The sequence below is a fragment of the Opisthocomus hoazin genome, chromosome 2 (genome assembly GCF_030867145.1).
Source record: "Opisthocomus hoazin isolate bOpiHoa1 chromosome 2, bOpiHoa1.hap1, whole genome shotgun sequence".
NCBI lineage: Eukaryota > Metazoa > Chordata > Aves > Opisthocomiformes > Opisthocomidae > Opisthocomus > Opisthocomus hoazin.
In genome coordinates this window covers 3509884-3523797 of record NC_134415.1, presented here as the reverse complement: position 1 = coordinate 3523797, position 13914 = coordinate 3509884, and the positions used below count along the sequence as shown (strand labels likewise).

General features: G+C 47.9%; 1 protein-coding gene across 4 annotated transcripts in view; it reads right to left on the bottom strand.

Moving 5' to 3' along the window:
* Positions 1-13914, bottom strand: part of KIF25 (kinesin family member 25) — a 52206-nt gene that overhangs the window by 11208 nt on the left and 27084 nt on the right. For 3 of the 4 annotated variants that reach the window (XM_075411929.1, XM_075411930.1, XM_009944119.2), the window contains 3 exons: positions 13661-13735; positions 6943-7092; positions 5725-5901 (listed from right to left, as the gene is read on the bottom strand). In XM_075411929.1, coding sequence (XP_075268044.1) covers positions 5725-5901; positions 6943-7092; positions 13661-13735 — 402 coding nt within the window. The remainder of the gene's footprint in view (positions 1-5724; positions 5902-6942; positions 7093-13660; positions 13736-13914) is intronic. The other variant, XM_075411928.1, reaches the window with a different exon arrangement.

Sequence of the window (13914 nt, the reverse complement as noted above, 5' to 3'; positions counted from 1 at the left end):
ACTCCAGCACAGTGTCAGAACAGACAGGCGTAAGCTTCTGTAGACCATTTTATCTCGTACTGTTTGTTTTCTTTTCCAGTTAAAGGAAATACTGCAAATACGCCCAATCAAAGGGAAAAACCCAGCACAGAAAGTGAAATAAACTGATTAGGTAAAGAAAAAAAAAAGGATATTGTCTTCCCCCAGGTTTGCAGTGTTTAAACCAAATGAGGCAAGTTTGCCAGCCCTTTGCACTGGGCACAAACTTATTTTATGCTAAGAGGAGCCATACTTGAAGAGTTTCAAGACAAAACAGCGATACCCAGTGAAAATAATTTCCTCTGACAATGAGGCAAGGGCATCTGAGGAACAGAAGAACACCTTGCCACGCCATGCTTGCAGATGCTTTAGCAGCCACGTAAAAACAGTTCCCTGTGTAACCAGGAGCTAGAAGATCACCGCAGACTTTGCTGATCAGTCCCAGGCTGCTTGTGCTGGCCTCCCCTGGAACACCCCTGCCTCTGTGCCTCCGCGGGGAATGGCTCCCTGGGTGTTCGACCTGGCACCGAGCAGGGAAGCAGGGGTCTGGTCCTACAGCCGGGGCGGGCAGAGCCGCACGCTGCGGTGATCTGACTGTTGCCTCCAGGGCGAGGAGGCAGATCACAGAATCACAGAATGTTCGGGGTTGGAAGGGCCCTCTGTGGGTCACCCAGTCCAACCCCCCCGCCGAAGCAGGGTCACCCAGAGCAGGCTGCACAGGATCTTGTCCAAGTGGGTCTGGAATATCTCCAGAGAAGGAGACTCCACAACCTCCCTGGGCAGCCTGTTCCAGGGCTCTGTCACCCTCAGAGGGAAGAAGTTCTTCCTCATGTTCAGCTGGAGCTTCCTCTGCTTCAGTTTGTGCCCGTTGCCCCTTGTCCTGTCACTGGGCACCACTGGAAAGAGTCTGGCCCCGTCCTCCTGACACCCACCCTGCAGATATTTAGAGGCATTTCTAAGGTCCCCTCGCAGCCTTCTCTTCTCCAGGCTGAACAAGCCCAGCTCCCTCAGCCTGTCCTTGTAGGAGAGATGCTCCAGCCCCGTCCTCATCCTCGCAGCCCTGCGCTGGACTCTCTCCAGCAGCTCCTCATCTTTCTTGAACTGGGGAGCCCAGAACTGGACAGAGTACTCCAGATGGGGCCTCACCAGGGCAGAGTAGATAGGGAGGAGAATCTCCCTCGACCTGCTGGCCACACTCCTCTTGATGCACCCCAGGATCCCACTGGCCTTCCTGGCACCCAGGGCACGCTGCTGGCTCATGGTCACCCTGTCGTCCCCCAGCACTCCCAGTCCCTCTCCGCAGAGCTGCTCTCCAGCAGGTCAGCCCCAGCCTGTACTGGTGCATGGGGTTGTTCCTCCCCAGTCTTGCCTTCCTGAGCGCTGAACTGCATCTTCCAGTAGCTGGTCAGCCCGGACCGGACGGCAAGCAGCCTTCGCTGGGGTGCAGCCACAGCCCATCGGCTTCTGCCAGCTGGGCAAGGGCTCAGCACGGCGAGCCGCTGTCCTCTGAGTCGTGTCTGCAGAAGAAGACAGGCCTCAGGGTACGCTGCCAGGGCTCCTCACCTCCTGGGAAATGGTGGCTGACTTCGGAGGCCAACAGCTTCCCCAGCCCCGCGCTGCAGGCTGGGCTCAGCAGCTTCTCAGCCATGATTTTTAGTGCGATCTCTACGACTTTATCACGCTGTACGCACCGCATCTTCCAGGACCAGGTTCTACAAAGAGAAGCCCTGTTGTGGTTAGGTTAAAGATTTGATGCTGAATGTTCTCCAAAGTCAACCAAGCCATAAAAAAGAAAGAGACTGAGGTTTTTGTAATTCAGTAAGATGTACATGTTAGCAGGAAAGAGACTACTGTACTTTATGGAGGAGCCAATGAGACCCAGCAGGCCAATATATTCTAGATGAAATATTATCACAAATGAGGATGTGTTTTTATTCAAAGCACCCGCTGTTTACGTTAGATTTTGGGCAGCTGGGTGGCCTCATTCAATGGTTCCCTTCCTTTGTTTGGGTTTGCTTTTTCTTATTAACCTTTCTGTGTAATTATTAATATAACCTGTTTATGAATTGGGCTTTTTTCACTGCTTGCATTGTAATTGAGATACAAGTCCATATTCTCGTTTATATTTGCATTAGAGTTAAGTATCTATCAATTGAATAAGTGGGTTTTAAGAGGTGCTTAGTTCAAGGCGCCAGGTTCCTTTGCCATAAATTAAAATTTCCAGAAATAAACAGAGCAGCCATTTTATGAACTAGAAGGACAAATGAAACCTTATTGCAGCTCCTAGTTCCTGACTCTACGGCACCAGTCCAGCTACATCTCGCCTCTCCCTTCCCCAAAGCCTAGGATAAGAGGTGGGTCACCCACCAACCACGCAAGCTCCCTGCGGAAGGGGAGTAGGCCTTCTTCAGGCATGAAACCAGGCCAGCACGTTGGTTACTGAAATACCATAATTCAAAATTACTTGGAGGTTCTGATGAAGCAGGAAAAATTCAGCTCCCATCACACCCACACTATATGCACCCACTTTCATTTTCTAAGTCGTACGGTTCCTTTCTTCTCTAGTCAAAGGAAAAAGATTGGCTCCTTCGAGAAGGATTCAGCACACACAGGTTAGGCTCCACTCCCAGCCTCTTCTGAAGGAGTTTTTCTTTCCCTTGACAGCAGAGCCTTAACCAGATGCTAAAAGTTGGAGTAGAGTTACAGGGGGGGAAATCCAAGAACATAGACTGAGAGAAACCCACCAGCCAGCACAACACAGACAGAGAGGGCAAAAGGGTTCATCACTTCCAGCTCCAGTCATTTTTAAAAAGGGTTCATCACTTCCAGCTCCAGTCATTTTTAAAAAGGGTTCATCACTTCCACCTCCAGTCATTTTCAAAAAGGGTTCATCACTTCCAGCTCCAGTCATTTTTAAAAAGGGTTCATCACTTCCAGCTCCAGTCATTTTTAATTCACTCCATGCTCTTGTGGAGTGCAGATTGCGATCAAGGATGCAGAATTTATCTGGAAATCATCTTAACCTCAAGACCGAAGAGCAGGCATATCCCAAATACAAACATTAATCCTCCCTAAAATATTGCAGTGTTTATTATTTCATAGAAAGAAAGGAGAGTTACGTAGCCCTCATGGTGAAGAACACCACTTCACAGTTTCTCTGGGGTCCCACTTTTCTGCGAGTTGTTCAATGGCTGGCGAATACAAGTCAATAAATGCACATAACTGTAAAAGTACGTTTGCGCAACCCTCCAGGACATTCTTGTACTTTTATCAAGGCTTTCTGGCAATAGCATAAACCCACATAAGCAAAGAACTGCTACTCTGCTTCTGTGGCTAAGTCCCACACGATAAAAATACTGCCTTCAGTTATTTACACTGGAGGGTGCATTTTATTTTGATGGGGAAAGGGGGAATGCTTTTTATATCTGACTTCTAAATCCTCCTGCAAAAGCAGAGATTAGACCATGACAAGCGTTATTACGGACGAGTGAAGAAAAACAGCATGTTTCCCCCAGAAACGTGAAACGCTGTAATGCTGTGCTAAACATTTCAATAGGGCAAGACGTTTCTTTCCACAAACGTTATTTCCCCACGGAACAGAACATTTTTTCGAAGTTGCTAGACCTCTCTGCAGTGCACAGGCAAAAATGTTCCCTTCTGGAATCTGCTCACAGGCCGGGCGCTCGCGGGGAGAAGGCCAGCAGCTTAACTCCCCTGGGCAGCATCGCCTCTGGGGTGCCACTGTGCTGCTTCTCAGAGCTGGGTTTGCTGAATGCTGATTTGATACCAGCATAAACCCCACGCCCGTTACTAAAACGAAGCATCTGAAACAGGTTCGCTCTTGCTAATGCAGGAATTGTTATAAACATGGGGTTTTACCATCTAATTAGCCCAGGTGAGTGTTTTGTATATAACAAGAAAGGATTACCCATTTGCTTTGCATACGACACACATGTAACACCAGGAATCATTCCCATGTTTACTAGAATAAGCCTTTGTAACACTTAGGAAGTACCAGAAGGCATTAAAATAAGTATAGCTGTAGCCTTAAGTACGTTAGGTGTCCCTACACTGTCAAGATGTGTAAATAAGAATCAAACTTAGCATGTACCAACGCTGTCAAGGTATGCATCATAAACCCGAGAGCGCAGCAGCTTAGCTACTTCTTAGCTTTTAGTCTGAAGAACGTGGATTTTCAAGAACTACAGGTTCAAAAGCCAGCATATCAGTTCCCACTTTAATGCCTCCAGTTACGAAAACAGAATACTAAGTGAAGCTGGGTATTTATATTAAAAGATCACTTAAAATCTTCCTAAAGTTGGGGTTGGTTTTTATTTTTTTTAACTCCAGCGCATGTAGGGAAAGCTAACACTCTACAGCTGCTTAAAAATCTCCAAGAGATACATATATTTCTATTAGAGTCTGTAAATTTTATAATTTAGTAAGGCTAAAGGGAAAGTGCTTTGTGACCGGGTTCCCCCTTATTTTTCTACAGCTGAGAAGATCCAGCAACAACGAAATGCACGGCCATCTTCGGGCATTCCGAGTGGAAGGCGCTTAACATCGGAGTACAACCAAAACTAATGGTACTGTTACTTCAGAAAGTATTTTGAGATTTGCAGCCAAGTGCGGTGTAATGTACCCTCAGCAAGTTTGCTGATGACACCAAACTGGGAGGTGTGGTAGATACACCAGAAGGCTGTGCTGCCATTCAGCGTGACCTGGATAGGCTGGAAAGCTGGGCAGAGAGGAACCTGATGAGGTTCAACAAAGGCAAATGCAGGGTCCTGCACCTGGGGAGGAACAACCCCATGCACCAGTACAGGCTTGGGGTGGACCTGCTGGAGAGCAGTTCTGCGGAGAGGGACCTGGGTGTCCTGGTGGACGACAGGTTAACTATGAGCCAGCAGTGTGCCCTGGCTGCCAAGAAAGCCAATGGGATCCTGGGGTGCATCAAGAAGAGTGTGGCCAGCAGGACGAGGGAGGTTCTCCTTCCCCTCTGCACTGCCCTAGAGAGGCCCCATCTGCAGTGCTGTGTCCAGTTCTGGGCTCCCCAGTTCAAGAAAGATGAAGAGCTACTGGAGAGAGTCCAGCAGAGGGCTACGAGGATGATGAGGGGACTGGAACATCTCCCCTACGAGGAGAGGTTGAGGGAACTGGGCTTGTTCAGCCTGGAGAAGAGAAGGCTGCGAGGGGACCTTATAAATGCTTACAAATATCTGAAGGGTGGGGGTCAGGAGGATGGGGCCAAGCTCTTTTCAGTGGTGCCCAGTGACAGGACAAGGGGCAGTGGGCACAAACTGAGGCACAGGAAGTTCCAGCTGAACAGGAGGAAGAACTTCTTCCCTCTGAGGGTGACGGAGCCCTGGAACAGGCTGCCCAGGGAGGTTGTGGAGTCTCCTTCTCTGGAGATATTCCAGCCCCGCCTGGACAAGGTCCTGTGCAGCCTGCTCTGGGTGACCCTGCTTTGGCAGGAGGGTTGGACTAGATGACCCACAGAGGGCCCTTCCAACCCCTACTATTCTGTGATTCTGTGATTCTGTAATAGACTGAGCTAATGGAAACAGCGAGAACCATCCAATTTTTGCTTTTGCATATGATCAGGACTCCTTATTTAGACTCCTTTGCATATGTTTAGGACTCCTACAGCGCAGCTCCGGGACAGCAGATCACGATGGGGTGCTCAGGACCAAACCGTGTACTTACTCATACGTAAGCAGTGGAACGTCGCTCTTTCCTTCTCTGGTTGTGACAACATCCCGTTTGATGCCAAATGCTCTTCCACAACTGTCTTTGGCCAGAAGATCAAAAATTTCATTATTATACACTTCGACAACAGAAACCTCAACCCAGTAGCTTCCTGGTGGCTTTTCTGAAATAAGCCTGGAGAATAAAAATAGAAAGAAAAAACCAAAAAATGTAGAAGTCAAACCCCAAGTGAACAATCTGTAAATAAAGATCTGTTCTTTAATTGTAATCTAATTACAATCTGATAAAAGTGCTTATTAAATATCCACAGTTGTGGCCTTGCCTCATCCACATGCTAAGCTGAAGAATCAGAATACACAATTAAATTATATGTGAAGCAGTAAATAAAACTCCATTTTCCAAACAGCTGTGCCAGCCTAAATTGTTTTTCTCCACCAACCTCCCTCCCTCTGTCCCCCCTCAAGACTTTTTTATGCCATTTCTCCACGGGATGGTATTGGATTCAGAGCTCAAGGTACGATAAATTGTGGCAGAGTGCAAGCAACAAACAGGCAGCGATCGTAAGCTGCCCAGCTCGACCTGTGCGAGGTTACCTGTCCACAGCCTCCAAAAATTCATCAGTTAAGGGCTTGTCTGTGCAGGAGAGTATTTACAGTTAGACACAGTTGTTCTGCTACAAAATTGGATCTTTTTCATTTAGCTGATACCCTTCTCCAAAAGAAACAGGCTTAGCTGGAGAAACCTCTAATGGCTCTTCTATAACACAGCAGCGCATCAGTCCAAATCATGCATTAGGGTCAACTAAAAAAATCCAAGTATTCTCAAAGCAAGAGTTCTAGAGAGTTCTGATCTCAATCCTCTTCATCTATTCCAATTGTCAATTTTTGCAATGCTTGTAGGAACTTCATTATGTTTTGGACTCCCACAACTATGGTTGAAATATATTCAAAAGTTAATTAGGAGTCTGAAACACAGATGGACCGGTAACACACATCAAGACTGCATTATCTGATTCTCTTAGAAAATCAGTCTAAGCAGGAGAGAGACATGAAACCTGTATCAGAACTCACGTATCAAATGGCAGTCACAGAAGCTATAAATATTAACCATTGTGAAGCTGAAATCTGTAATGATAAATACACTACAAACATTGTTTCATCCTTTCTACAACGTTTAAGGTGACTGCACTGACACGAGCCTTTACTCGGTTGTTACCTGAACACTTCTTGAGTAGCTCGAGGAATAATTCCAAGTTCTGATTCATCTTCTATGGAGAATGAGAAGTTCTCCTCTAACTGCGGTCCCAACATTGTGTACGTCTTCCCACTTCCAGTCTGCCCATAAGCCATGATACACACGTTGTACCTGAAAATTAAAAGGCCCTTCATTTATTTTACCACTGCCAAAGGTGTGTGTGAGGTGGCAAGCCAAACCCCAAACAGTTTGGGAACATGAACTGAAACAAAAAATACACACGCTGCCCTGCAGACTTCTTTCTAGAGACCTCAAAATCTAACAGAAATTAAAGTATGGCTCACAAGATTGCCTAAACAGATTTTTATGTTTTTAAGCAGAGCTGAAGGGCAGGGAACTGACAAGAGAGGGGTGCTCAGCCTGGAACGACTGATGAGGTTAGGCCTCCCGTCCACCCGACTTCCAGTTCCCGCACCGCTGAGCTGCTCGTTAATCAGCTCCTGAGCCACTGCAGTTTACAGGGCAGCATTTTAAAGTAAACTGTCGCTGGCTCTGATTTGTCTTACAGTGCTCTGCTGCAAACCACAGCACGAACATCTCAGCAGCTGGGAACAGCAGCTCTTCAGCTCTTGTAGTCTCTCTCAGGCAGGCTCATCAGTCATAGCCCTCGGTCACCAGGAAAGAGAAGACAGCCCTAATAATAAGAGGGACAAATTTTAAACAACTGTGTTTGTTAGTTCAGTAGCAGCACATGAAGACTGTTCTGCAATAAAGGTTGCAGGAACTGCTCTGACACGGGCTTGTAGGAGGTGAAAATGTTCAACCACAGAGGCACAGGCGCCCATGAAACACAGTTCATCATCTTCTGAGCTAGGCATGTAAAATGCATCTAACGAACAGAACTATGAAAATGCCTGTTTCTCTGCTCTGAAAGTAATTGGGGGAAAAAAAAAGTCCACAGAGATGAGCTCTGCTGTGGATGTCTGTGCTGCAGGGATCTGGATTTAGATGTGCGAGTCCTACCCAGAAAGGGTGTTTCTAACACAGTCGGATCAAAGTCAACACCTTAAGCGAAACGAGCGGGCAGATCAGAACACATCCAGCTCTGTCCTGAGGACCAGCACCGTCCTGTGAAGCTGCAGGTCAGCCCCTGCTCAGCTGTCTCGCTCCGCAGAGCCTGCCAGCACCTTGGTGTTGGCCACACAGCTGTGCCAGCAAAAACTCCTGGCAGACGTGGAGTTACGCTGCCAGGACGGCTCCTTCCCTGGACTGTCACGTTTGCCCAGAGACGCAGCGCTAGCAGAATCTCCATACAGAATCACAGAATGTTTGGGGTTGGAAGGGACCTCTGTGGGTCACCCAGTCCAACCCCCTGCCCAAGCAGGGTCACCCAGAGCAGGCTGCACAGCACCGCGTCCAGGTGGGTCTGGAATATCTCCAGAGAAGGAGACTCCACAGCCTCCCTGGGCAGCCTGGGCCAGGGCTCCGTCACCCTCAGAGGGAAGAAGTAATGGATGATGCCGTTTAGCTCCTGTCTCGACAAAGAAGAGGTTGCACGTTGCTTGAGCACCTACGGGAACAGTGCAGTATTTACCTTTGGTAACCTAGCATCAGCAACCAGTTTAAATTGTTTGGCAATTGTTTAAATGTATATCAACTTCTAGTTACTTAATCAGTCTCTCTCTATTGCTGATTAAAACAAAAAAAGCACTAAACTCCAGAGCCTTAATCCCTTCATAGACTTCCCCAACAGATAAAGAGTGGAAAACTTGAAAATACGAAGATTTCCATGTCTTTTTTTTTTTTTCTTAGTTTTTATCACAGAATCCCAGCTTGGCAGGGCCCTCTGGGGTCACCCAGCCCAACCCCCTGCCCAAGCAGGGTCACCCAGAGCAGGCTGCACAGCACCGCGTCCAGGCGGGTCTGGAACATCTCCAGAGAAGGAGACTCCACAGCCCCTCTGGGCAGCCTGGGCCAGGGCTCCGTCACCCTCAGAGGGAAGAAGTTCTTCCTCCTGTTCAGCTGGAGCTTCCTCTGCTTCAGTTTGTGCCCATTGCCCCTTGTCCTGTCGCTGGGCACCACCGGAAAGAGTCTGGCCCCATCTCCTGACCCCCACCCTGCAGATATTTGTAGGCATTTCTAAGGTCCCCTCTCAGCCTTCTCTTCTCCAGGCTGAACAAGCCCAGCTCCCTCAGCCTCTCCTCGTAGGAGAGATGCTCCAGTCCCCTCCTCATCCTCATAGCCCTCCGCTGGACTCTCTCCAGTAGCTCCTCATCTTTCTTGAACTGGGGAGCCCAGAACTGGACACAGCACTCCAGATGGGGCCTCTCTAGGGCAGTGTAGAGGGGAAGGAGAACCTCCCTCGACACGAGGAGTGCTTTGCAGTACGCTGAAATTTCTGCTCGACTACAGAGTTGCCAGAGCAGGCCGGCTCCTGGTCTGCCAGGGAGAAAATTTCACCGCCTGAGCCGCCTCCTCTGTGGGCAGACCTGGACAGCTGCTTTTGGTTATCCGATGCTTTTCCTCACATCAAAAATGTTGTTTCAAGCAGATGCCAGCAAATTTGGATGAACACCCCTCATCTCGGTGTTTTTAATGTGTGGTTTCAAGTCATGAAATACTTACACGGCCGCTGCAAAGAAAAATATTTGCAGTGATTTTTTGCATATTAAACATGCCTAGAAACAATTATTTTTGGAGGATTATTTAGAAAGCTTTCTCTTGTTATAGAAAGAAATGTGCGCTGATAAGCACCACGGCAAACTCCTAGGCACCCCTCCTGGGGATGCGCAGTCAAAGCTGCGGTCAGTGAACCTGTAGTAAGGTCCCTCCCCATTTCAGGATGCAGATACAAAACAGAAGCAAAGTCATAGATTTGATGAAGTAAAGGAGATGAGATAACCGTAACTGAAACTAAAGAGCACTACAGCAAAATGAAATGTGCTAGAAATTAGGGCTGTAAATCTGAAACAAGGGATTTCTCTAAGTATTCACTGCTGAAGTAACTCTACTTGCATTTATGTCAGTGGAAAAGATCCCACGAATTCTGGCAGTTTGCAGCTAGGCTAACAATGAGCAATTTTCACAATTCCACCCCTAACACACACCGCCTTGCCAGCCCGTAGCTTATTGAGATTTCTAGCCCTGCTTCAAAATCAGGGATATCCTTGGAGCCAAAAAGGGAGCCAGAAGCTTGCAAGGAGTAGTTTCCCTCAGGAAAAACTTAATGGAAGTCTTCTTAGAAGTCTCTCAAACTTTCTTCCAGTCCAGCTACTCAAATTTTCCTTAATGGCTACTGGTTAGAAAGTAAGCATCATGGCCAAAACAGTTCTGGCAAAATTCAGAAGATATGATTAGAAACTAAGGAGACAGGTGCTTGTAACGCTGAAGACAGAGATGCAAATCAGGTATTAATCAGCGACCACTTCTCTGCCAAAGCCAAAAGAGTATTTCAGCAATGAGCTAAAAGTACCCGAAGCAGTACCACATCCAAGCAGGCACAGGAGAGAATGAATTGCTGGGCGATTCAGCAAGAAGACAAGCAGCAGACTAGTTTATATTTACCTAGTTTACTTCGCTGGGGTGCTGGTTCCAATGCGAGGGTTTCAAATAGAGCAATCTGAAAATTTTGGACTATGATTCATCTACGTGCCCTGACATCTGTCCTTCTCCGCTCTGCTTCGTTAGTTCTATTCTTCTTGAGAAAAGTTCTTATGGTCAAGCTAGAATACCAATAGTTTTGCAGTATTTTTCTCCTGAAAAGAGTGTGGGTGTTCAGTATGGCAGAGTTATCACTGGGAAAGAACACTGTTCAAGGAAATCAAAGGAGGAGAAATGTGTTCTTCTTTAAAATAAACAAGTTTGATTCTTCCATGGTGTAAAGAAAAGGAATGTTATTGTACTCCCGTGCTGGTCCTGTAAGGCTAACTGCAAACTTTGAAGCCTGCTGTGCTTTATTTTGCATATGGAACAATCTTTTCTTCCTGTATATTTATCCTGAAAAATGAAACAATTCATTAAGAAAGAAAAATAAAGAAAAAAATAAAGGAGTGGAACACTCCTTTCTACTTAAGCTAAGAGTTGTTACAGACCACTCTGGAGCCCAGACTAAAACAAGCAGGAGCAGCAGAAAGGTTCAGGGTTCAGACTAAGCACGTCTGTTTCCCATTTACAGCGGGAAGGCTGCTGAGGAACACGGCTCGTAGGCACAGCCTCGCCTTCCCCCGAACCCGCTTCTGGTCAAGCGGCGCTTCGGGAAGAACACGACAACTCTCTTGTTCTCAGTAACAGAACGGTTCCTAACAATATAAAACCTCCAGCTTGTAGGACAGGACTCTCTCAAGGTGGGAATCAGAAAGCGGGAAGTACAGCAGGTGAAGGTACGGATCAGGTGTGTCTGAAGATACATCGGCAACACACTAGAATCACAGAATCTTTAAGGTTGGAAAAGACCTCTAAGATCATCCAGTCCAACCTTCACCCCAACACCACTGTGCCTGCTAAACCATGTCCTGAAGTGCCACATCTACATGGTTTTAGAACCCCTCCAGGGATGGGACTCCACCACTGCCCTGGGCAGCCTGGTCCAATGCTTGACCACTCTTTCAATGAAGAAATTTTTCCTAATATCCAATCTAAACCTCCCCTGATGCAAACTGAGGCCATTTCTTCTCATCCTATTGCTGGTTACTTGGGAGAAGAGACCAACACCCACCTCACCACACCCTCCTTTCAGGGAGCTGTAGAGAGCCGTAAGGTCCCCCCTCAGCCTCCCCTTCTCCAGACTGAACAGCCCCAGCTCCCTGAGCCACTCCTCATCAGACTTGTTCTCCAGACCCTTCACCAGCTTCGTTGCCCTTCTCTGGACACTCTCCAGCCCCTCAACGTCCTTCTGGTAGTGAGGGGCCCAAAACTGAACACAGCACTCCAGGTGCAGCCTCACCAGTGCCGAGCAGAGGGGCACGATCCCTGCCCTGCTCCTGCTGGCCACACCATTCCTGATCCAAGCCAGGATGCCGTTGGCCTTCTTGGCCACCTGGGCACGCTGCTGGCTCCTGTTCAGCCGGCTGTCGACAAACACCCCCAGGTCCTTTTCCGCCGGGCAGCTCTCCAGCCACTCCTCCCCAAGCCTGCAGCGTTGCGTGGGGTTTGTGTGACCCAAGGGCAGGACCCGGCATTTGGCCTTGATGAACCTCATACAGTTGGCCTTGGCCCATCTATCCAGCCTGTCCAGATCCCTCTGCAGAGCCTTCCTACCCTCAAGCAGATCAACATTTCCGCCCAGCTTGGTGTTACCTGCAAACTCACTGAGGGAACAGAATCACAGAATGGTCGGGGTTGGCAGGGCCCTCTGTGGGTCACCCAGCCCAACCCCCTGCTGAAGCAGGGTCACCCACAGCAGGCTGCACAGCACCGCGGCCAGGCTGGGCTTGAAGATCTCCAGAGAAGGAGACTCCACAGCCTCCCTGGGCAGCCTGGGCCAGGGCTCCGTCGCCCTCAGAGGGAAGAAGTTCTTCCTCATGCACTCAATCCCCTCATCCAGATCACTGATTATATTGAGCCAAAGCAAACGTGTTCATGGCAAAAGGAAAAGCAGAGAGAGAAAACAGTGGCTACAAGGACTTCTTCAAGCTCCTCCAACCTGGCGGTCCCTAGGTTGCTCAGCTATGGAAATCATGGTTACTCATCCTTGGTAAAACTAGAATAACACCACATGGGCCATACAGGACTCCCGTTAGCCCAGGTAGCCCTGGTGGGCCCCTCCGTGGCGTGTGGGAAGGAGGGCTGGGATTTCCCAGTACCCACAATATCCTGATATGCCTCTTCTAGGCTGCTTTTAAGAAAAAGAGACTTGGAAATGTCAGTGTGCAGACTGCCAGGAACAAGGATCGCCAGTGTTTGACTATGCCGCTGCGGATGGAAAGGGGCATTCTGGGAGGGAAAGGTCCACGACAGCTCTACAGCCACCACCTGTAACTGAATGGAATTGGAGAGGGACTCCGAAGGGAGCAGAGAGGACGTTTTGTGTGAATCTCAGCTCAAGCCTCCAGGATTATAACAATATGCACTTCAAGTCTGCTTCACAACAGCAGCTTCAGCTGGCTCTAGCATAAACGAAGAACCCCACTTCGTGAACTTCAGTGGCTAGAAGTAGTGACACGTATTTGTTAGTGGTTGTTACTGATCAGTTCTGTGTTCAAACCAGAATTCTCTTTCAACCCCAGGGCCTGAAGGAGCGTTAGAACCATGGATGCTCAGTTCTGGCTCAGCCAGGAATTCGTTGTATCGCTTCCTCTGGCCTGTGCTGTACACAAAGGCAGAACAGATGATCACAGACCAGCCCTGGCAGGCCTTTCATACAGGAACACGCTGTTAGATGTATCATACCCTGTCTACAACTGAAAAACAGTTACAAAACATAACCTACCAAAACACACAAAAAAGACAGCACCCTCCATTAGAAGCAATGCTGAAGTTTGCCAGAAAGAGACCAGAGGAAAAAAAAACTAATTTTTTTTGCCAAATTTGTCTGCTCTGCTAAATTTTGTAAACAGTGTTTTCGCTGTTTATATGGGGAAACAACAGTCACTTGGTGCTGAGTGGAAAGAAAACAGGAAAATGCAACTGCCAAGCCACAAAACTGGACAGGACTGCCACTATTAATTTTTTTTTTTTTTTAATTGACGGATTTCAGTAGATTATTGCCCCTTAGCTTTCTTACTCCCACCTTTTAACTTACCCATCCAGGAGAGATGTTAGCAAAGGCGCCACATCCTCAAATACTGTGTCTTGGGACTCTGAAGCGCTGTAAACTCTGAGGAGCAAAGTGCAATGATTAACTGAAGAAAAAATATCAATATGCTGTCACAATACAAGAACACAAACGAGGGAAAACGTAGGCCAATGACATAAAGCTTGTGACCTGCTGACATTTCTGTGTCAGGGGACTGAAAATTGGAACTCCAAGGTTCTCACCCATGTTTTGGGAGCGGC